Source organism: Struthio camelus, chromosome 8, assembly GCF_040807025.1.
Source record: "Struthio camelus isolate bStrCam1 chromosome 8, bStrCam1.hap1, whole genome shotgun sequence".
Classification (NCBI taxonomy): domain Eukaryota; kingdom Metazoa; phylum Chordata; class Aves; order Struthioniformes; family Struthionidae; genus Struthio; species Struthio camelus.
In genome coordinates this window covers 36,307,204-36,332,020 of record NC_090949.1, presented here as the reverse complement: position 1 = coordinate 36,332,020, position 24,817 = coordinate 36,307,204, and the positions used below count along the sequence as shown (strand labels likewise).

Below are 24,817 nucleotides of genomic sequence, written 5' to 3'. Positions count from 1 at the left end.
CTTAAGAAGCAAGAAAGCAAAACCAGAAGAAGTGGTTTGCACTTCATACCATAGATAGGAGATTAACGGGAAAAGCTTATAACGTCTCCAGAAATTTGTCTTTGCTATATAACCTTGAAAAAACAAAACAGAAATTGAAAACCACAAGAACCCAAATCTGTGGAGCTCTAGGTGACTGAACTAGCTAAAGGCTAAATTGAAAAATGGCTCAAAAATGTTGGTTTACCATATCAGTATTTTGCATGTTTCAATTTCCATTTGAAGTGTTCAGAGTGAACTGTACTCCTGCTGAAGTCAATGGGAATTTTACTATTAAGTTGAAAGGAAGAAGATGCATGCCTGTGCTTTTTAAAACTCTCCTCTAGGACTTATAGTGGAAGCTGTGTGGCCTAACTGTGGGTGGCATGTGCTAGACTAGAGGATGCATCAGAAAATTCAAAACACTGTGCCTAAGGTCTGTATTCTTTGTATACCATCAGACTGAACTTCAGGTGGCATTCTTAAAATATAGCAGATAGCCTGTTGAAATATCCGGGTCTGAATGGATACACCAACCTTATCCGCTGGCAAGTGAAAGCAGCGATACTGCAAACTCTTGAGCAATCCCACGTTCTCTATCTTAAAGGAAAGAGGTCCTCATTTTAGTATTTGATAGAAAACTCATTCTGTACGTGGTGCTGCTTTCTTCTGTTTTTTATTCTGATTTTTTTTTTTCTTGTATCAATATGAGTATCAAGCATGTGATATAGGATAGAACTATATGGAATAAACTTTGCTTCCAGGCATAACTAATCTTGAAACTTTGCACATTTTCCTAAAGCAAGTTCATCTCATCCTTATCAGTTCTTCTAGGTATATCTGTGAGAAAGTAAGCTTCTATGTAATATCCCCTCTTTGTCTTAAAACGTAATACTTACATGGTGAGTTTGGGATGTAGAGACAAAACTTTGTAAAATCAGGTGCTAATACAGCTGTATGCGTTTTAACATCTTTTTTCCTGATAATCTGTAGTTAGACAACATGGCTATCATTTGTACACATTAATGAGAGAACTGGCATGTATAAACCTCAGGTTGTACATCCAAACTCTTCTCTAAGCTTCCTAGAGAATAACAGACACTTTGCTTACGCAGATACAAAGAAAGATGCTTGAAAATGCATCCAAGTGATCCTGGAACTTTAAGGAATTTCAATTCCGATTACATTTGTGCTATACAGGAATTGTTATTTTTTTGGATGAACTGTTATGAGGAAAAACTTACTGACAATTAACAGAAAGATCTTTGCGTTTCAAAAAATTATATTATTATGTATACTATACTATATAGTATCTATATTTATGGAGGAAGAGGGCATTATAATCTCTTTCTTTAGCATGGTCTTTGTATTAGCAGCATTAATGACTTAACCCCAGCTAATCTCAGATTATAACAGCTGTGATTAAATTTGGTAGATAAATACCATACAGTAATGGATCTGAGTGACTACCTGAAAGAAGCTGGGAGAACTAGTGGCCTTTTACAGAGCATTGTTTGCCCTTTCTTGCTTGAAAAGATCAGTCAGATCAATGGTATGCTGGATAAACTTTTTTTTTCTTGCTGTAATGTGAATCTGGGGTGTTTTCCCCGATATTGAAATTCTTTGATGTGGTCTGTTTTTCTCTTTAAAAGAAGAAAGTATTTTCAAAACGTAATTGTGGAAATTTGATCCTCTTGATTCAAAGCATGATGCTGTTTTTAACTCAATTCTTAAAAAATAATTTCTGCTGTATTTCATGTTTATATGTTTCTGCTTTGGATGAATGATGAGAAATCTCTCCGGGTATACTTTCGTTTCACCTACATATTACATGTGTGTCTGATAAAACCAGTTTCTTTAAAATTGCTTGGACAGCTCCTTCTCGTAAATCTTCTTTGGCTGTTTACAACTGTGTCAAATTGCAAGTATTTAGGCAGAATTTGTCTATGTTGAAACCTATTTTCTGCAATTTTTTCTATTCTACCGTTTCATAGAAGAAAGCTAAGGAAAATGCCCAGCTTTGTTCTGGTGGTTTATTTTTTTAAGCTTTGGAGTTGGAAGCTTGGCGGAGAAATGAAAATTTGCAATATTGGGGCCAATTATATGTGTTAAAAATAATTTCAATTTCATATACATTTAAAATGAGATTATATGAACTTAGATGCTGTAATACAAAGGTTCCTGTCTCCCTATGAATACTGCAGTATATTGGTGAAGTGGGATTTTCCTTGCTTTCGTTTCTGATTCGTTGTGGGTCTTGGCTTGGGCACCTGAACTGCAGTAGGGCTGAGCACTGAAAAACTATGAGCAGCACAGGATTCAGAATAACTGTTCTCTAAATGAATGCTGTTTGTTCTGAGCTCTGCAAGAGGCAGGCTTCCCCTTAAGAAAGGAAAATGGTGTGGGTTTATTTAGTATTGCACTGTATTAGACAGTATATAATCTTGCAGGGACTAAATCAGTTTTGTGTGAACAACCTTATTTCTGATATTTCATTACTTTTCCAAGCTTGCCTTAGTAATGTCCTATGAAAATGATATATATAAAATGAAGGCACATGACTGAATAGTTTCAAATGCTTTTAGTTGTTTAGATTTTTCTTCCACTGCTGAAAGCTTCTAAGTTCGGTTTCTGATTGTGTGAGCTTCCCATTCATCTCCTTTCCCCATCAAATCTGTGCCAGTTGATATACTTTTGGCCTACAATATATACACAGAATTATATTTTAAAAGGTCTTACTTTTTAACTGGAAACTTTGTATTTCTTTCACTTACCCCAACCCGAAAAAAAAATCTACAACAAAAGAAACCACAATATTTTGTAATATCCTGACTAATCAGCACACAAGCTGATGGAGGAGGAGTTTAACTATTCTGTAGCTGGACTGAGTTTAAGCCAGGGGTTGTTGTCAACGTTTCTTTGCGTGGCAAAGGGACGCACGGGACTGGAAAGTCAGGGAAGAAGGGCCCGGCCGGTGGCCCTGGCGCGGAAGGGCATGAGCTGCCCTGGCGCCGCCCGCGTGCACCCCGGGCCAGCGGGCTCTGAAGGAGAGGGAGCTCTTGCTCTCGCAGCTGCGTGCGGAGTCCAGCTTCTCACTCTTCTGCTGGCTTTCTGACTACGAGAGCTTGTGCTTCCATTGCTGCTTGTGCAAGTGAGAAAGCAGTCCTTTCCCCTTTGCCGGGAGCATCAGTCTCCTCAAGGCAGAGACTGTCCCTGCTTTGTTTATCCCTTCCCCAAACAATGGGGCTCTAATTTCTATTGTGACTTTGAAGTGAGGTCTTAATCAGCACGGTTTAATAGGTAAAGGAACAAATTATCAGCTCAATTACAAACAATACACAATAACTTGCCCATAATCATTTTCAGGAAATACCAAAGGAATTATAATTATTAATTATAATTCATCTTATAAGGGAGCATAAGGAAACAAAGTAATTTCCTGGAGGCCGAAGGATTTGTTTTCCTTTGATTTTATGCTTAGACCAGAGAAATTCTACTGTGTCTTAGAGTACTTGTCAGGAGTTTTTGCCGTAGTTGTGTGTGTCGGGGGGCTCCTATGCATGCCGTATACGTTAGCTTTTGGGAGAATTTATCAGAAAGAAAGAAAGGACAGAAATAATGCAGAAAGCCTTGTCTGTTTAAGAGTAATTTGATACATAATTCTTCATTTGAACGTGCAGATAACACATGTAATGAAAGCACACAGTACTCAACTGATGAAAAGTACTAATTTTATTTGGCTCTTAAGGTCCTGACTCTGCACTGAGGCTGATACACAGTGACCTCTGTCACTGCAGAATGGGGCGTTAATCCACAAATTCCCATTCTGAGCAGAGGCAAATCACAAAGTTATAATCACGTATTTCCTCCACCATAGTGTTCATAAGCATTTGCCAATTGACTTATCGCTGTGCTGTCTTCCTGTCTTCTAGGATATGTCTCTTACAATTTTTATTGCATTGTATTTGAAATGAAACTGCTTGGGCAACATTCTGAGTTGTTATTTAAGTGGAAGGACCTCTTATTTATGATGTTCCAAGTGTCGTTGTAGTTTATAATAAAGTAGTTTGTTTTCAACCTTTTCTTTGAATACCGAAAACGTGTATTTCCAGTTCAGGAGTTGGATGTACCCATTGCATGCCTCAGCGTTTTCTACCTAAAAGCTTAGGTTTTATCTGCTCTCACTCTCTCTCTTTTTTTTTTTTTTTAACTTCTCCTTTTATGTGCAGCGTCTATTACAGTTCAAGTTCGTTTGTCCTTTTCCTGTGTTAAGCTATTTATTCTCATTTTGATCACAGAGATTCTTTCTGGTTTTGCTTAACATACGTTTAGATAGGCATTAAAACCTTAGCTGTCAAGGCTTCCTACGTTACTATGAAACAAATGGTATGGCACTTACCGTGGTCACTGTCCATCAGAAATATCTAATTTCTCACCTCCCTTTGTATTAGTAAGTACTTTTGCATTGCTTGCCAGTGCTGCTGTTTGTGTATTCTTATAGAAATCCTTCCTACTTAGCAGGTATCTTTGCTCTGCTCTGACCTCTTAATTGATCATGTCGTGGTCACGTGCAAAGCATGTGCTCTTGCAAAAGAAGCATTGATCCAAACTAGATTTAATTAAACTTTACTTAATTTAAAATGTTACTGGAACCCAGGTAATCAGAGATTAATGGAATCATTTAGGCACAGATTTTTCACAAGGTGCTAACAGAAGATTGGACTCGAATTCATTCGTTTTCAGCAGATGCCAGTTCTTTTAGTAGGCTTTTAATTAAGAGGCCTGGTATACAGATGTGAGTGGAAAGTTTGTTTGTAATATACACAGAAGATTGATTGTGGCCTTTTAAAACCAGATAATTTGAATTAGTGTCTTTTACACCAGCTCCATCTAGTATTCCGTCTTAAACCAAAGGGAAGTGGAAATTCCAAGGTGGTAAGTGAGGCATAGCGCTGCTTCTGGCCCCAGCCACGAGGGAGGGTGCTCGGGGCAACTCTGTACTGTGTATTGCTCTCTATGGAGGAGGAGGTTTAAGGCTGGCCTTTTTGATAAGCCATTTTATACTGGAGTGGAAATGTCAACCATTGGTTAATACACAGTCGAGGCATTACACTACTAAAGCAGTGTAAGGGATAATTAAAGAGTAATTGCCACCTGATGGCCCCATTCTTATTTGGTGGACTGCGCAGGGGTGAGACAAGTAGTAAATAGTGGTATTGTGAGTTAAGAATGTGTGAGATACTGTGCAGTGGAAATGCTGAAGACCTTTAACTAATATAGGGCTTTTCACCAGTTCCTCAGACTAGGAGTGCACTTTCGGCAGCGGACCAGTGTGAGTTGAAAATTCAGAGTAGAAGAATGAAGGACTTCGGCTTATAACTAGAATGTTTTATTCTAAAAGTTTAAAATACATCTAGAGTAAACTGAGGTTTCCCCAAAAGTTTTTAAAGTTCACTCTCTGTTTGCTGCAAGATACTACTTTACAAACTGGCATGGGACAAGTGAAAGCGAACCCTCAGTGTGGAGACATTCCCCAAAGAAGTCCAAGAACTCCTACGAGAAGAAGCTAGCTCCAGAAGGAACCCCCATACTTGATGCAAACTCATTAGAATACATTTTTGCACAGGTAAGACGTTGTATGCAAGTGTCTCAGCTATTTTAGTCACATGAAAACTATTTAATACAGAAGTTTTGTCTGCTTTAAAGACCTATTTTCAAACATTAAAGCTCTTCTAACCTTATATTGTTGATGTGAATAAGCATTTTCTTCATGGTGGAGCAAAGAGAATTTGCTGCATGAGGTACAATCTGTTGATATATGGAACTTTTAAAGAACCTGTCTATTCCACAGTCCAAACAGGACTGTATTTTATGGCACACTTTCTTTAATATTAACTATTTTTGAATATAAATACTATTGCCTTTTCTTTCGTGAGACTTTTGCACAGAATGACCATACAACTTCTGTAGCTTATAACTTCTACAGCTGAATGATAGCAACATTGAAAGCTATGCTAATAGCTTTTAGTTATAGTTATTTTACCATAAAAGCTATGGTAATACAGTGTCCTTCTAATTAATTTATTTTGTTTTGTGATGTTAAAACATTGACTGATAATACCACTGTTCCACAGTCTGCTCACATGCAGTGTCTTTTTTCCTGTGCGCTTCCCCGTTGTTGGTAGCACATGCAGTGTGCTAAGCATGGCAGGCAGGCAGGCAGGGTGCCTCTTTCAGAAAGCTTATGCTCTTAACCAAAACAAGTTTACACGCGCACAGATAATTTTGCAAGCGAGAAAACATCTGCTTTCACTAAGAAAAAGGGAAGTAGTCTCTTAAAAAGATTGAAGTTGATGGAGGTTTGTGAAATGAGCAAGGTAAATACATTGGAGAAAAACATGTTTACTGTTGATTCGAAGTGCAGTAACTGCAGAATTTTCAGACTTTGAAATGACTGTGTCCTTTAGAAATGAGACAGCTTGAGGCTGCAAAAGTGAACGCTTTTGTTGTGAAATCACAATAAAATAAAGTGCCAAGTTAGCTACAGCTAAGTGTGCGTTTTGGTGGTACCACTTGTGTTCTAGAGAAATAAAAGAAGGAAAGATTTTTTTTTCTGCGTAATGAACTCGTGCTTTATTTCATTCAGGATGCGAACATATACCTGTGTTCACGTATGCAACTTTTTTGCAAAATTACTGCTTGAAAATATGCGGCAAAACTGATTGTGTCCAGCTTTTTTCTTTTTTTTTCTTTATTTTTTTGAATGCCAGTAAAAAGAGCAAAAATACCTTTTAAGTTGGTGGATGAATAAGAACCCCAATGAATATTACCAGACAATATTACACTAAGCCAAAATTTACTTTTGAGTCACACCATTTGAAAAGAAAAGCCCAAAAGAAAAACACTAGTGCTAGTATAAGGCACCCGAAATGTCTTTGCTCTTTGACAGCCAAGTATTTCTCAAACAGTCTCAAAGCAAGATGGCTGCCACTGAGTTTGGAGTCTTAGCTTTGTGATGTGGCTTAAAGATTAAGTGTATGAAGTTAGTAGAGGGATCAGATGAAATGGGGCAGATATAAAGCAGAGACACAAAGTGCTTATTCTGTACCAAAAAAACCCCACGATGGTGCTAGAAGGGTATACTTTCTTTAGCTAATAAAAAAGTGGATTTTCGGTGAGGCTAACGTATAGAAGTGAACTGGGGCTTTGAAAAGACCTGAGCGGTGCTGACTGAGAGCCTAGCTTGACAAAGTCATTTTCACCAAGGGGGATGACATAGGTTCTTCCTGATAATCCACAAAGTTGTGGATGGTATAAGGGATGGAAGTGCGGGAGACAGTGCATGTGGTGATTCCAGAAACCGTCGTTTTAAAAGACTTCTGTCAAGCACTAATGTTGGTGTTCCTTCTCAGATGGACGTGTTTATGGTGTGACTGGGGTGCTCCTGCATTATTGTTTTACTGATCTAAGAGAAGACTTACTCTGTTGCACAACTCTTCCCTTCTTTTCATGACTTTCAGCTTTTCCTGCTCAAGGAGAGTTTGGTCTTGTGGCCTATTGGTTGCTGGTAGCTAAACTATGACAAATGTCAAGCCTAATACCTTTTATTGTTTTTATTTATTTTTTGTTTGTTTGTTTTGCTCCCTATTAAGGGACAGTACGACTTAGTGAAAGGCCTGGCACCAGTTCGTGATCCTAAAAATGATCAAGAAGTTCATGAAATTGAAAATGAGTGTCTGGGAATGGCTGTCCTTGCAATCTCTCACTATGCCATCAAGAAAAATATGAAACTTCCAGAGCTCCCCAAAGATATCAGGTAAGTTGGGATAACTTCTTGCTCACTGTTAGGCCTGCTCGAAGAAAACTGGCCGTCTGCTTCTAGAAGGGATATTAAATGTTTTACCTTCCAGGGTAAAGGTAAACTCCTGACTGTACAGGAGTTATAAGCTCCAATATTAGTATTGCTAAGTGGGTCTTCTTAATCCTGTCAGTAGGGCTATGTAATAGAATATCGGAAGCTTTTTCTTGTCTGGAGATTATATGAAATTTTATGCAGCTACGGCAACCAGTACATTGATGTGTTATTTACTGATTCGTTTGCTGTGAATTCCGGGTGCTGGGTCAGTACGTTCAAAAAATTAGAGCGTTATTAAGAGGAAATCTAATGAGAAGAATGCTTAGTCAGTTCAGCAGGGCAGCTGATTAGTGACCCGTTTTAGTAATGTTTTAGTTTCGTATATCACATCAAAATAAAATTTCGATGCTCTTCCTAGCAGGCAGTATATTGCAATTAAAGTTTCAGATAGACAGCATGCAAATAAACATACTGGCTTACAATTACAGCGTTGTCATTCTTGCTGGTTCAAATGTTATCTTTTCACCAAGTGAGATGAAGGTTCTTTGAAATCATTCTTGAAGTTTGAGAATTTCGAGGCTGCGTGCAAGCACTGAATTGGTTCTTTTGCTAGAGGTGCTGTGAGCTATTCTTAAAAAAAACCTACTTTTGAAAGTTACTAATCTGAGGAAATGTTATGGTTTGAATGGGCTATATTCATCTGACTACAAAACTTTCAGATAACCTTATTATTTGAATTGCTGTTGGCTACTAATACTAGCAGATCACTTCTGTAGCTCTAAATGCACAACGATTTACTGCATCTATTCTCTGTAAATTACTTTTAAAGTAAGGCAGTTGCATTTTAGAGAGCTAAAAGTTTAGGACACAACAGTATTAACTCATAGCGCTGTTCTTCCTTCTAGTTACAAGCATTATATTCCTGAAACTTTGAACAAGACCATCAGACAGAGGAATTTCTTAACCAGAATTCGGATAAATAATGTTTTCAAGGATTTCCTTAAAGAGTTTAACAATAAAACCATTTGTGACAGTAGCGTGTCTCCACATGATCTGAAAGTTAAATACTTGTCAACAATGGAGACCTTGACTAAACATTATGGAGCAGAAATTTTTGAGACTTCATCTTTGCTGATTTCATCCGAGAATGAAATAAATAGGCTTAATTGTGGAGACAACGAGATCCTCCCACAATATGAAGTGATCATAACAGGAAACAATGGAATTCAGTGGCGGCTCAAGCCAAATGTAAGTATCCGTTTGTAAATGGGAATTCAGGGATTACTTTTTGGAACCTAACAGCACTCATAAAATGTATATAATTTTTAGACACTGCAGCTCAGCTTTTCTTTAAAAAGATTTCTTTCATAGGATTATAGGATCGTTTAGGTTGGAGGGGACCTCAGGAGCTCACAGCAGGGTCAGCTATGGGGTTAGACCAGGTCGCTCAGGACGTGATCCAGCTGTGAAAACCACCAAGGATGGAAATGGCACAACCTCTCTGGGCAACTTGTTCCACTGCTTGATTGCCCTCATGGGGAAAATGTTTTTTCTTGTAACAGTTCAGAACCGTCTGTTATTTCAGCTTATGCCCATTTTCTCTCATCCTACAGTGTATGACTGGGAAGAGCCTGCCTCTGTCTCCTCAATAACCCCCTTGCAGGCACTGGCAGCTGCTTTTAGGTCCCCACTGTAGCCATCTCTTCTCCGGGCTGAACAGTTATACTTCACGAGTAGAATTAGCGAGTTTGTTAATGTACTGTCCTTTACATCTGAAAAAATTCCAAATCTTGTCCTAAGTGTCACTTACAAGACAGGAGGACTTCTCTGTGGTACGCAGCTGCTGCCTGGTTTGATCAGCTGATAGCTTTGGGGGAAGGATGAGAGGATTAGGCAAGCGTGCAGTAGTTCAGAAGGTAATTTCATAAAACCTTCTGTTGTGCCCGTACAGCACTTGTCCCTTGCTTCTGTGAGTGCAGAAACTCACCAGGAACTCTAAAGACTGTACTGGCTTTGCCAAACCAGATATAGGTCTTGAAAGATCAACTTCTGTGGAGGCCTTCAAGGTTAGGGGCTCTGTCGTGATATTAGGCATTAATGCCGCTTTTGTGTATTTGGCACGGCCAGATGCTACATTTGCTCATGCTGACAGACTTTTCATGAATTACATTATATTACAGTGACATTAAAGCAAAGCTTTCCTATGTCATGTTTTATACGTTGTTCTTCGTTTCAGTGCTCCTAAGGTCACTTTGCTTAACCTCTTCTGTAGTTTGTGTACGTAACCGTTAAGTATGTTTTGGGTTTGGAGGGATTCTGGAACATTCTATGGATTTTCTCAACTTGTAATACATGAACAAATTGACTTCTTGCTTCCCTCACTTCCCCACAGTGATGAGAAGCTTATTGATTCCTATGTTTTGTAGCACAGAAAGTAGAGCGCTTCACTCCATTTAAATGCAAGTTAATGACCGCTGTCTCTGATGGAGAATTTCTGTTTTAAATGATATTATTGATGGTGGGGGGACGACGACGACTGATATTTGAGGGGAAAAAAGCTTGCAAGAAATGCAGCCTGTTTTTTGCAGCCTCGTAAAATCCTACTTCGACTGATTTATAGATCATATTTATTTAAGTGCCTAAACCAAACACTTTTCGTCTCCATTGAGAAGCTTTCTGTGGCTGGCAGGAAGCTTTGCTCAGGCCTGAGCGTTTACATCTTTTAAATAACCTAATGGGTTAGCGGTTACTTGCCAGAATTTTTGATTTGTAAGCTGCCCAGCTTCGTTGTGGACTGCGTGCAGAATGGGAGCTGCCCTCAGGAGGAGCGGAGGCATGCATTGTGGGGAGAGTGCGGCTCCTGCTTTTGGGCTGAGGTCTGAAAGGATACCTCAGACACGTACTTGAGAAATTTCAAACTGACCTTTTCAGTTGTGTATTAATAATAATATCCCTGTCATACTGGCAGAAGTAAGTTGCCTAGCTAAAGATTGTACAGTGGTTGCTGGCCAAACTTAAGATAAGTTATAAGATTTCTTTGTTCTCAAACCTCTCTTATCACCCTCAAAACAATTGTCTTATGGACGGTTCTTGAGAATGTACATCCTTGCAATACAGACACGCTGAAGGTGTGTTTAATTCAATGCAAAAGGTGTTCGAGAATTAAATACCTGTGGAAGATTGTTCTGTTAAGAGATTGTTTAAGGGTAAAAACACTGTTCTAAAAAAGTCCTAAAGTTTTTTTTATTAGTATACTTTCATCCCAAATATATTTGCAGTCTGCACAGACAGAGAGAGAGAAGCATAAGATGAAGAGGAAAAAATCAGATGGCAAAAACAAAAAGGAGGAAGAAAAACACAAAATTCGAGACTCATGGAACAATTTTTCCTATTTTCCTGAAATCACCCACATTGTCATCAAGGACTCCACAGTTAGCATTAACAAGCAGGATAACAAAAGGATGGTAAGAACCAAGCCTGGGTAGGTTTCCCTCCCCTGAGAAGCTATAATAAAGATACAGGGTTGTTGGGCAAGAAGTGACAACCTCCTTGAGGAACATTTGCTAATGGGACTCTCTGAAATAACAGATAAATATGCTGACTTCAACAGTGTATGAGTGTACTAATTAGCCAAAATGCTAATTAGAAGAGAAGCCAGTTGATGAGCACAGTACTTTCTCTGTACTTCTTGCTGCATGCTGCTATGTTTTATCAACTTATTTTCCCCTTGGAGCCCCAAACTTACAGCAGACTCCTTGCCAGGCTTCTCAGCCGGTGGCCTTCCTGTGTACGTCTTGGGTAGCCAAAAGCAGCATCAAGAAAGAGGAACTCAGAAATGACGGCACAGGGAGAGGAGACAAACGGCGGAGAGGACCTGGGAGGGAGAGGAAAGTCAGTTTATAGATACCCGATGTTCGTGTCCTAACTGCTCCCTCTTGCTGGGGACTGCCAGCTGTTAGAATTTAGAAAGGAGCTGCCAAAGGTCACTTGGCTTCAAATCCAGCATGCTGCCCTGGTCCTAAACTTACAGTTTTTCACAAAGGCTTTTTTTACAAACTTTCACAAGAGTTTGCTGGACAGATTGCACATAGGATTACAGCAGGCCTTACATCATGCTAGATAATTAAAGTTTCTAGCTAGGAATGGAGGTGGAATATATCGAATGGTCACCATTGGCCTCCTAAATATATATCTATATAGATATATGTGTGTGTGTGTGTGTGTATGAATATTTGTGTGTGTATGTGTATATGATCATAATGTCAGAGATCTCTGGACAATTTTTTTAGCCATCCCATGCAAAAACCATGATAGAATGAGAACACACACAAATTGTTGGATATTAAAATAGTCATGTAATGTTCTAACTGAACTGTAAGATTTTTTGCCTAAAATATCTTTTTGTTATAGGAATTAAAACTGTCCTCACATGATGAGGCCTTGTCATTTGCATCTTTGATAGACGGATACTTCAGACTTACAGCAGATGCCCACCATTATCTCTGCACAGATGTGGCTCCCCCGCTGATTGAGCACAACATAAAAAATGGATGCCATGGACCAATTTGGTTAGTAAAATGGTTTGGTTTTAATTTTCCCACTCAAAGAATTAGTCCTCTATTTCTGTTGCATATTGAAGCCATTGAGGAAATCTGGCATTTTGGAGATGCCATATTGCCCAGAATTAGTTACCGAAAGGTTGTAGGACAACGTAGATACCGACAACCGAGGCAGCTGGCAGTAGTGGGTTTCATTTTTACAGCTCCAAGCTAAATCTTTCCCGGATGCTTATATGAACAGTTAGTTGGAGGAAGTTTTCTGAAAAGGGAGAAGAGAGCTCCCTTACCTATGTAGCTGAAAATGGAGAGTTGCATTTTCAGCAGCGCTGACTGTTGGCCAGTTCTGCTCCTATTGGAGGCAGCAAAGGAATGACAAAACTCTCGTGATGTCAAGGTAAACAAAACTGAGACAACTTAAAATGTTTTACAAAATGAAAAAGCAAAAAACCCTTTGCTAACAGCATCTTTGCTGTAGTGCTACATTTCCAATAGATTGCAGTCATTTTGTTTTCATAGTTGTGCTGGCCATTACAAATGACATACATAAAGCATTCCCTCTCATAGGCTGTACTTCGGTACTTTTCTTTGTTTTATTTTATTAACAATAATCAGCATTTAGCATACAAGATTAAAATTCCAATTTCTTGTCCTAAACCAGTCACATATTCCTAAATTTTGTCTTCCGATTATATGGAAAATTTATCACTGGTTTCCTCCACATCAACCTGTCCATCCATAAAACCGTGTTTCCTTGTTATAGGAGTATTTTGAGGCTGACTTCATTAGGGGGACTAATAGCTATAAAGACCATTGCTAGTTGAACTGATGGTAATATTTTAGGTAAACAAAGGTGAACTGCATCTTTGCTGGCCCTAGGAGTCCTTGTATGGAAGTACAAAGCCTTTCATTCTTCTTTAATAGCTAAAGGAATTATTTTCCCTTCTGCTCACCTTTTTGGCTTGTATGTTTTAAGATGTGATAAATAGAAAACTACATGCACTGTGTTAGAAGCAGACTTTCCCCATTAAGCATGCTAAGAGCTTAACGCATCTTTCTTCTGTTCTTGTGCACCTAAACGTGTGTATGTGTAATACACACAAATCATGTTTTTACATATATATATATATACACACACACTATATAGATATAAATAATAGTGTAAATATTTGTAAGTTGCTGTTGTACATTGTTTTTGTGGATTTTACTAATAGTTTCTGGATGCAACTGCTCGTTTGTCAGTCTTCCTCATTTGTGCATCAACTCTTTCAGTACGGAGTACGCCATCAACAAATTGCGACAAGAAGGGAACGAAGCAGGAATGTATGTGTTGAGATGGAGCTGCACAAACTTTAACCACATTCTCCTGACAGTGACTTGTTTTGATGGCTCAGAGGTACGTCAGGTGTGGTATTAGCAGCTGTAATCTGGTAATGAGCTAAAGGCTACCTGCTCCCTGTAATTCATGTTGATATATTCCTGTTCCTTAGTCACGCTTCCCTTTCTTTGGAAGCTGACTGCTGGAGAGGGTACACTGTTGTACTCATAGGTTCGTTCTCCCTACACTTTTGTGCGCTCTCTGACAAATATGATTCATTACTTACAGAACTTCCATTCATAGCAATCAAATGTGTGCATGAACATGATTCAAATTAAGCTTTTTTGGATTACTATATGCTGTGAGAATTACATACAGAATGTGTTACTGCAGTTTATCTAATGTTTCTTGAGCATGAATTTAAATACATGAACATGTTTCTGTTGAGACACTGAAGAAGGATAGTGAGTGAGGACAAGTGGCTTTGCACGTAGAGCACTGCAGAAGGGGTCATGCAGACAGCTTGTGAAATAAATGATGAGAATAATAAGGAAAAGCTCAAGAGGTAGGATGGGTGAGAAAACCATACAGTAATGGTTAGAAATAGAAAAGAAGAATGGAATAACTGCATAAAAATTTAAAGTTCACTGATCTCTGTTGGAAGCCTACAGTTGACTTGCTAGTTTTTGGATGATTTTTAAGCTGTTTACACAATATTAGCATAAAAACATACAAAACGCTTCCTCTCCCTTCGAGAGAAAGATTACAGGAATGATGAGGCCAAGAAGGGAAATCTAAAACAAAAATATAAAATGGTAGGGGAAAAAAAAACCCTTGAAAATAATAGCCACCTCTTAGCATGGATATTGGGCTCTTCATCTGTAGAGCTTTACAACAAAACCAAAAAAAAAATCACTGTCTTCTAACAGAGGGGGCAACTGTGGCATTGAAACAGGAAATAACTTTTGTCGTGGAAAACATTCAACAAGGCTTAGAGAGGAAAAGGTTTGTATGAAACTGCACTATATGTGAGATGAGGAAGCAGGAGCAGAGGATAGACCTTGAAAGGGCATGGCCTGAGACAGATAAGTATGAAGATCCATTCATTCTTCTCTGATACCTTTGGATGAAACTGGAAGACTTGAATGAAAGTCTGAAGTCTTGTTGTTTCAGCTTGTTGAGCAGTCTGAGTTGTGAAATGGAAATCTTTTAAGTTGAGATTTTGAAACCATGGTCCAGATTGTGCAATTCTTGACTGAGTGGGGAGACAATTCCTACTGAAGAATCAGGGCTTCTGTGTGCTCTTAGGCTGTGCTATATGACTTTAAACACAGAAGCAGTAATTTGGACTTGTTAGATGCTTGCGTCTTTATATTGCTCATCTACTCTATTTTTATGATCCTTCATCGGACTCAAGCTCTGGTTAGAGGAGCCTAGCTCAGGAGCTAGGCTTTATCTGGTCCTAGATGTAATTTCAAAGGTTTTTTTGGGAGCCTTCATGAGAACTTGCCTTAGATGGATTTATTAGCTCCCGTGAATGTTCTTTCCCTGTAAGGATTAATATTTTGCTTCTTTCTCCCCTGCTTCCCTAACAGCAGATGCTAAATAATTCAATCCAGTACAAGAACTTTCAGATTGAAGTGAAAAAGGGCGGGTATTTCCTGCATGGTTCAAACAAGTCTTTCTCATCCTTAAAAGAGCTGATGGATCACCTGAAAGGACAAATACTTCGGACAGACAACATAAGCTTTACTCTGAAGAGATGCTGCCAGCCAAAACCAAGAGGTAGTGTCTATCCGTTAAGAGAAACAAAACGCTTTGTTGTTGAAAGAAGACGAACTTTGGAAATAGGAGGCATTTTTAGTGTGTTCTGTTCATTCTTTATTCTTGTGTGAAGCTTTTTTGTCACTTAAAAAGGTTATATGTATAATAATGTTTCTTGCTTGTTTATTTAAGGGGGGAGTCTTGTCAAAGAGCAAAAGTAAAGCACTGTGAACAAGGTGTTGGGGGTTTCCTATTAATGTTAGAAGCTCGGCACAGGATACTCAGGGACTGCTGCTTGTCACGAGACTTGTTTGTATGAACTTTTCAGATGACGGTGAGAAAAGTTCAAGTTTGTCTTTTTGCACCTAAAAACCCGGCCCTGCAGTATCGGCAGCAGAGGCGGAACTTCAGATTTGTTTAAAAAGAAAATGTCACAGCTGACTCACAGGCGCATGCTGAAATGCTGCGGTGAGGCAGGGACCATATAAGGGTCTTCCTTTGCTCTGCAGAGTCACGTATGCCAGGCAGAGTGCTGCCATGCGTCACGTTGCCCTTTCTAACAAAGGAAGGTTGCAGTGCTTTTTGTTGCGACCTTTGGGTTGAAGTTTGTTTGCTGTCGTTACAAACTGTTATATACTTTATTAATCTTTATGAAGCAGCGGGGAAAAATTGGTCAGTAGCTGTTATCGAGCAGAACACACTTTATGCCCGTAGACCTGTGGCCTGGGACGATCATGCTTTTGTTAAACTGTTAATGCTAGCTAGCACTTACTAAAATTGTTTGCTATAAGCTACAAGTTTCTTGCAGTTGAATTTTATATGAAAGAGGAAATACGCAGTGGTGTGGTTGTGTTGATCAGATAATGGTTTCCTGTTAGAATAAGGGGAATAACTGAGCTATGTTAATTACCTTATTGTTTTGAAGGTTTTAGAGGAGAGTATTCTGTAGATAGACACTGAGTTTATTGACACTTCTTAAGAACAGTGCTAGTTGTCTGGAGCATGGAGAGATTAAACATTTTGATTGCATTTCAGCAGATGTATTTGAAATAAAATACAGCAGGTCAATGAGTTGTTGTTTGTCCACCTCGGATTTTCCTTGGCAGTAGTTCGTTCTTTTCTTTTTCTAGGGCAGTCATGTCTCTGGACTTGGGCGCATTATCCTTGCGGTTCCCTGTTCCATCTCTTTCTTGGGTCTCTTTTCCTCTTTTTGAATCGTCTATTCAATTATTCACAACAGAGTTTAAGTACTGACAAAATACAGTTTTTCCAACCTATGGTCCATTACTGAGTGTTTGAAGAATATTAGATCATGGTTTAGTCTTGACACACATGTTCTGCTCCCAGTAATGGGAAGGCGAGATGCACACAGACATCTAAAACCATCATATAATGATACATAACTCCTGCTGTCGAACACAGGAAAGCAGAATTCACGTACAGGACTTTTGGCTCTAGTCGTGCTGTTCCCCTGACTGGAAGCAGTGGGGAGAAAGTGCTGGGCTTTTGTGTCTTTGCCTTCTGTTCATTCTCTCTAATTTAGGTCTTATGCTCTGGAAACAGAGACTGTTAGAAATGTTTCCCAGAGCACAAGAAATTTTCAAGGGGATAAAGAGAGGAAACGAGGCTTCATCTGTCTCTAACCCATCCCCACCTTGGGAAGGAGGCATAGCTGTTGGCAGGAGAGAGCGTGTAGTATTTAATTAACAGGTGGCAGAGGTACTGCTTATTCAGGTCCCAGGTATTTCTCAGTGCAGTAAACACTTAACAGTTGCTTTTGGGCTGTACTCCCCAGTATGGCTGATACTAAGATTGTCAATATAATATAAAATATAGAGCTGTGTTTCGGTGAATTTTATTGAAAGATAGAACAGAAGTTGCTTGAGCAGCAGCTAAGTTGAAGTTTCCTTTCTTCCTTGTCCTCATCCGTGTGGGAATTTACCTTGCAGAGAGCATATACCGTAATGTTACTGGCTGAGAAAGATGAACGTATGCAGCTTTCTTTAAAAAGTCTTAAAGAATATTCCTTCTTCTTGCCTTCCAGAAATCTCCAATTTGCTAGTTGCAACCAAGAAGGCTCAAGAATGGCAGCCTGTTTATCATTTAGGGCAGCTAAGTTTCCATCGAATCCTCAAAGAAGAAATTATACAGGTAGGTAGCTGCTGAACTGTATTTGTCTCTTGTAGTCAAACAAGTACGGCAGGCCACCATGCCCAGTAAAGTAATATAAAATCACCGATCTGGCTGGTTGGAGGGTTTTTCCACTCCCATTTTTCTTCAGCAGAACTTCCCTTAAATCTCTACTTGTATTAAAGCCTCTTACTAAAGGAATCCAAAAGTTTACATGCCCTTGCATGGGAAAAAGAAGAGAAACTTGGAAATAATGTCTTTCACCGGAAATCAAATTGATATTCTAGCAGTTTTCTAGTATACTTAGAAAGAGCTGCTTCTAAGATCATTCTTAAAAAGAACATGAAAGTCTTAGAAGCTGCTCTTCCTACCCATTTTGTTTATTAAATGTACCTGCATCTTTTAAAGCCTGACATATTACAGAAATGGACAAGCTTTAGTTTTAAGCTAATGTCCTACAAGAAAAATAAGGGTAAAATATTCAAAAGCTTTGAAGAGTCTTGGAAGTCAAAATCTTGATTTCTGAAGTGATTTAGGATGTAAGTTTCCAAATTTTCTGACAGTCACATGCAGTTAGGGACACAAGTGACCTGAATAAACCTCAGAAAGCATGCAGTGACTTGAAATGGCATGAATCCCATTTAACATGTCTAAAAGTCTTTGGCTCTTAAAGTTACGTGGTTAGCTTCTTCAGTTAAATGGAAAGCTACTTCTTTTCTTTTTAAATTGTGTCACTGACTGGGAAGACAGATATAGATTATATGGATAGTTTTTGATTGGTATATTTACAATCAGCATGCAAACTTTTCCCGCAAAAATATCTCAAAAAGGAATCCCCTGCTATCTAGGAGGAAATAACTTTCCCAGAGTGTTCCATTGAAATATTACTTCCTGTAACTTTGGGCAAGTTATTAAATATTGCATCAATGGCTGCTTATTGTAAATAAGAGGACAGTTATTATTTATTCATTTGATGCTTAGTCTAATGACATTAAGTGACAGTAAACGTGTTCAGTGCTAGTGGAGATGCAATATTCTGTTAATATCAAACGAGTATACAGGGGTAAATATACTCAGAATAATAAAGGGAAGAATAACAAGCTGTCATTTGGTTTCTCACTTTAATAATTTTATGTCTGTATGTAGCTAGACCAAGCAGATAGCTAATTTTGAGAGACAGAATAGAGCACAGATTTGCCTATTCATGTAAATCTACGCTTGTTTCTTTCATGTTGTGGTTTGCAAATGTATGGTATGTTCTGTTTTAGGGTGAGCATCTTGGAAGAGGGACAAGAACACAGATTTACTCAGGGATTCTCAACTACAAAGATGATGAGAATGAAGGGTATCAAAATGAAAAAGAGATTAAAGTCCTCCTCAAAGTCTTGGACCCTAGCCACAGAGACATATCTTTGGCAAGTTTTGTTTGTTGTTTTTGTTCGTTTGGGTTTTTTTGGTCTATTACACTACAAATAATTTCCCTCACTGCACTGTTCGTGATTAGCTTTGCAAATTAAAAAAAAAACAAAAAGAATAGGTTTGAGTATATAACGGGGGAAAGGGAAAATGCTGAAGGTATATCTCCCCAGTTTAGGCAGTAAAATATATCACTGATCAGCACTTTTGAGTAAGTGCTTCGATAAGCTGATCTCATTAGACAGGAAGGAGGATTGTGGCCTGGCAGGAGCACACCAGTGTTCTCTTCTAGCCTGTGTATGTGGAGACTGTAAGCACAAGATAAATGGCCTCTTATCGTGCCCTGGTATGAGGTGCACAGGTGTACCCAAGATCTTTGAACTGTGTCACTTTAGAGCCATGGAGTTCTGTGAGAGTATGACTACTTACGAGAAATGAACTCCCAGCTCCACAGTGGGCTGGGATTCTGTCACCAGTTCTGTTATCGGCATGGCCAGGGGCAAGTTATTTGATCTGCATCTTACTTAAGCGTCTAGTAAGAGACACTAATGCATCACACAGGGCATGCTAAGGCTTAGCATACGTATGTCTGCAGCAGTGCAGTGAAGAACGTTGGTTTATAAGGACAATGCATCTGTGATAGCACTCCACTACCCTGTTACTACAGTGGGGGCACATCCCTACACTGTTGATCCTGCATGTTACTAGAAACCACAGTGATCTTTTGCACATATTTTTGTTACTTGATGGTCTGTATTTCTTTAAATGCTTGGCCGCCACAGTCACCAGCAGTTTAATGGCTAACCTCTTTCACTTTCTAACAGGCATTCTTTGAAACAGCAAGCATGATGAGGCAAGTTTCTCACAAGCACATCGTCCTCCTCCATGGAGTCTGTGTCCGTGATGTAGAGAGTGAGTTCGGTTAACATCTCTTTAGAGAGGACTCTCAAGTAGTAGGCCTGGTAAAGACAGGGCAGCCGTTCAGTTCATGACGGGCACCAAGGGAGGGGTGATTAGCAGCTGGGTCTCTTGCATGTTTTCTTAATGCAGACAAAAGTGGCATTGGAACAGCAAGGCAGCTGCAAAGTCCCTGCCACTAACAAGCTTTCCCTTCCAGGGCCGAGTAAGTGCCTTACAACATGGTTCCTTGAAGTCAGAAAGCTGGAGTGAGAGTAGTAGAGTCAAGGCAAACCAGCCTCCCCGTAGAAGTCACTTCCCTGGTGAGGCTTTGCCTTGCGGCCTTTGGAATGCTTTGTTCCAGATTTACTCTTCATTTACTATGTAAAGCCTCTCTTCTCACCTTTTAATTTGGACTGTTTATGAGCAGTCAAATAAATTTTAAAGAAGGTGAAATAAAGGTACGCTATAACCAACTGCCCCGGGGAAAACAAAGACGGTAACAGGTCTCAGATTACTCCGGACACTGTGGCGGCTGCAATACTGACCATAAGCATTTGACTTTGTAGATATCATGGTTGAAGAGTTTGTGGAATTTGGGCCTCTGGACCTGTTTATGCATCGGAAAAGTGAAGTTCTGACAACTCCTTGGAAATTCAAAGTTGCCAAGCAACTTGCAAGTGCTCTAAGCTACTTGGTAAGAAGACATCTGGAGAAAAGTATTGCCTATACCTTGCAGTTTAAGACCACGTGGATTTCATGTGCATTAGTAATTAAATGAATTTCCTTTCTCAGGTAGTAGGACTGTGTGATATAAGGGATAGTCTTTTTATATTAATTACGTTGCTTTAAATAAAGAGAAAGGCTGTCAGAGAAGATGATGAGGTCCTTTTCTGTCAGCACGTCAAATAGGCCATGTGCTTACATTTACCACCAGTTCATTGTACGTACTTGGAAAATTCATAGCTTCCACTTTCTGCAGTTATATTCTTTGTGAAAAAGGAAGAATTTTGGTCTTCTCTTTTCCCAAAATGCATCATGCTCTATGAATAAAAATGCTAAAATCCAAACACCCCTCTCCCCCGTGCTAGGGCTATTAGAGCACTTGCAGAGCACTGCTGGATCATTGCACTCATTGTATTTTTTTTTTTCTCCCTTATTATAGGAGGACAAGGATTTGGTGCATGGAAACGTGTGTACTAAAAATATCCTACTGGCAAGAGAGGGAATTGACACTGAATATGGTCCATTCATAAAGCTGAGTGACCCAGGAATTCCAATAACTGTGCTGTCCAGACAAGGTATAGTACAGAAATCAGATCTTTCTCTTCAACAAGGTGAGGGAGGAGAAGGGAGAAGATATGACTTATACCAAGTAGAACCAGCTCTAAATTAGAAGTAATCATCTTTCATAGATCTGTAAACTACACAGAAGTGAAACAGTATTGCTGACAGTGGGTGCTTGTTGCATTCCTTTCTTAAAAAGCCATGCTAGCGAGATAGTAGAGAAAGAATCTCAATTTCTGGATGTCTAGCCTTTGATATTAACTCTAAAATGCTTTGATTCTGTGTTTTATCTAAGAATGTGTTGAGCGAATCCCCTGGATTGCACCTGAATGTGTTGAAGACTCAAAAAATTTAAGCATTGCAGCAGATAAGTGGAGTTTTGGCACAACACTGTGGGAAATCTGCTATAATGGAGAAATACCACTGAAAGACAAGACATTGGCAGAGGTAAAAGCATGTTACATAAATCTGACCTTAAGATCTCAGGTGCCTTTTTCTTGGTACTTCGGTTTCCATACTCAGTTTGGAAATACTCAGTTTAATTCCCTTTAAATTACTTAGGGTTGCAGCAGGAATTCTTGGCCTTACAACAAAGATTGCTAATTATTGCTTCCTCACTGACCTTGTTGGTGATTTTCGAAAGCCAGCATAATAACAGTTAAAAAGAACTTCTGATGCTCTCACACCTGTTCTCTCCTAACCCTTCTGTCCAGCCCAGAGCATTTTGCAGGTAGTCACATAAGCCTCCTCCGTAACGTAGCTACCTCTGGTGAGGACAGCAGAAACTAGCCACACCGGCATAGAGGTGAGAAGATTAACATCAAGTTTGTGGTGCTGGAGCACAGCGTTACCCAGCCAGCACCAGATAGAAAAGCCACTTATTTCTGATTGTCACAGGTGTAATTGCACTACACTCCCCAGACTCAAATCAGTACAGTAGGTCATTGCTTGTGTAGCTGGATTCAGTTTGATATATTTTCTTCGGAATGATCGCAATTCTGAACTACTCCTCCTCTTTCATTCGGCAAGAGCCATTTCCAGTATCCATTGTAGTTCTTAGCTGGGGCAGTGAAAACCTGCGCTGTTCTGGGAGGGACAGCGATTGCTCCTCCCAGAGAGCTGGTGCTTTTTTCACTGGCCCTGTGCCCACTCTCCCACTGCCTCCCCAGTATTGAGATTTCACTCTCTGCACCATCTTTCTTTCCTGATGTAGCTGGGAAGAATAAGGAATGTGTCACCCTCAAGGATCCCCCTTTTTCTGCTCTGTAGAAAGAAGTTTCTGAAATAACCAAGTTTAATTTCTGCTGTTGAAGACACTCTGTAATAAACTGACAGCTTCAGCTTAAAAGTACCTAGGTTTTTCTGTTCCCGCTTGTTTCTGTTGGACATTAGTTCAGAATCAGTCTCCTGTGGGATACCATATTGCTTGCTCTGAAAGTTTTTTTTTTTTTTGTAAAAAAAGAAAAACCACCTTTTTCTGTCTTACTGCTAGCAGTTTATATTAATCACTGTTGGAGTCCCTCAGCATATGTTCCATATGAGCTTTTTCTCTCTTGAAGTTTTGCTGTGTTGCGAAGGCAGCGGAGCAAGACATCAGCTGCTACTTGTTGGAAGGAAATGACTGAGTACTTGAGACACTGCCTGAGTTCCTTTAACAGGAGGGAGCTGAAAGGAACTTGCTGCCCCGGCAGTAGGATGCTTCCTGTGTGTGGCAGGAAGCTGAGGTAGTTTTGCAGAGCTCTACAAAGTGCACAAGCCTGCCCTCATCCCATCTGTCCCAAAGCTGTTACCTTCCTAGACTGTGAAGAACAGCTAGTATTGTATTGTTTCCTTAGCAAGCATTTCCAGCTAGCCATTTGTCCCAAACCATAAGTAACATGGTGAGTCTGATGTCTGGCAGAAAAACAAATTCTGCAAGATGAAATATTCAGCATGTTTTAGAAGCATCAGGTCTTCTAACTGGTTGCTCCAAACTACACCAGTCTCAGCAGAAATAAGTACCTACTGGTAGATGATTTAGCATTACTGCTGCAAAGGAGGACTTTTTTTTTTTTGTTAAGAAAAAGTTCACAGTTAAGTATTTTATGGTTACATCTTCTGATGGAGAGCATGGGTCTATTCACTTAAAAGCCAAAATACACGTAGGAGTTTCCATTTACACCTTACAGAAGGAGCGGTTCTACGAGGGGCATTTTGTGTTGGCAACGCCGTCATGCAAGGAACTGGCTGACCTGATGAAGGAGTGCATGAACTATGACCCCAACCAGAGACCTTTCTTCAGAGCAATTATGAGAGACATCAACAAACTGGAGGAACAAAGTAAGGCATGATTTTGTTCATTAGCTGGAGGACTGGATAAGGAAGATCAGTTTATTTGGCCAGGTTGGACACCTTACAACAGCATTCTCATAGAGAGCGATACTGTGTGGTGGCAGTAACCATGTTGTGTATAGTTAAATTGACAGGAGCGTGTTGTGTCCATAAGACAATGGAAATAGTCTTTTCTGTAGATATGCGAATGTGCAACTTATGTCATGTACTGCTGCTGTATCATTTGATATTCCATATATCATATAACAGCTTATGTTAGTTTCAAGACAATGTTTGATCTACGTGAGATTTCCATAGGCCTCTGTTGACTCATAGCGTTAGCTTAGATTAACCAATTCCTGGTTCAGCTTATACTAAAGTTACTGAAGAGCAACTAGAAGACTAGTGTGTAATTAGGTCAAAACTTGACTTCCCTTACCTGGTAATAAATAATCATAGAAGCTGAGTAACTACCACAGTCGTGGATGGGAAGTGTAGGACTGCCAAGTGTAACCAGACTCCTGTGCCAATGAGAGAACTGATTCTGGAAGAAGACACAGCAAGGAGCCCACAAAGTGAGGGAGGAAGAGCAGCAAGTGAAAGGCTGGCATGTACAAATGGAAGGAATTCCCTGTTAAGAAGTAGGCAGGACTTACGAACAGTTTGTGACAGTAGGGATAGACACAGGCCAGCAGCGGGGGGTTGGAAGTGAGCAAGGATGCCTCGAAGTGTGAAGACCAAGATGTCCTTGCAGGAATCTGTCTAACTTGGGACTCTTTCTTTTTTTTTTTTTTTTTTTTTCCCCACTCCCAGACCCTGATATTGTCTCTGAGAAGAAACCTGTTACAGAGGTCGATCCCACGCTCTTTGAAAAACGATTCTTGAAGAGAATCCGTGATTTGGGAGAGGTAAAAGGCCTATCAGATTTAGGTCCCTACACTGGAAAGTAGAAATAGAGCTTTTCTGGGCTAGCTTGCCCTTAAGTCCAGCCAGGGCTGAGCATGAAGAGTGGCTGCATTATTTATTGAACAGGTAACACAGTAAGGGGGTACCTGAGGCATCATGAGGAGGAGGATGTGTGTATGCACCCAGTCTACTCAGAAGTCTAGTACGCAGTGATCTGAACTGTGAATTTGTTACTAAAAGCAGAATTTCTGGTCTCTGTATCTTTTATATAAGTAAGTTTTCGTGTGTGTTTGTGTGTACATAGCAATATGTGCTTTCTGCATCACAACAGGAAGACATAAATCATAAATGCCTGAAGTA

General features: G+C 39.6%; 1 protein-coding gene across 4 annotated transcripts in view; it reads left to right on the top strand.

Moving 5' to 3' along the window:
- The window catches only part of JAK1 (Janus kinase 1), a 67,031-nt gene that overhangs the window by 37,773 nt on the left and 4,441 nt on the right, over nt 1-24,817 (top strand). For 2 of the 4 annotated variants that reach the window (XM_068953437.1, XM_068953438.1), the window contains exons 5-19: nt 5,491-5,644; nt 7,671-7,834; nt 8,779-9,121; nt 11,152-11,337; nt 12,284-12,441; nt 13,702-13,825; nt 15,346-15,532; nt 17,556-17,662; nt 18,910-19,056; nt 19,882-19,969; nt 20,524-20,651; nt 21,120-21,255; nt 21,537-21,688; nt 23,410-23,560; nt 24,365-24,459. In XM_068953437.1, the coding sequence (XP_068809538.1) occupies nt 5,491-5,644; nt 7,671-7,834; nt 8,779-9,121; nt 11,152-11,337; nt 12,284-12,441; nt 13,702-13,825; nt 15,346-15,532; nt 17,556-17,662; nt 18,910-19,056; nt 19,882-19,969; nt 20,524-20,651; nt 21,120-21,255; nt 21,537-21,688; nt 23,410-23,560; nt 24,365-24,459 (2,320 nt within the window). Of the gene's footprint in view, nt 1-5,490; nt 5,645-7,670; nt 7,835-8,778; nt 9,122-11,151; nt 11,338-12,283; nt 12,442-13,701; nt 13,826-15,342; nt 15,533-17,555; nt 17,663-18,909; nt 19,057-19,881; nt 19,970-20,523; nt 20,652-21,119; nt 21,256-21,536; nt 21,689-23,409; nt 23,561-24,364; nt 24,460-24,817 lie in introns of all 4 variants that reach the window. The other 2 variants (XM_068953435.1, XM_068953436.1) reach the window with 1 other exon arrangement.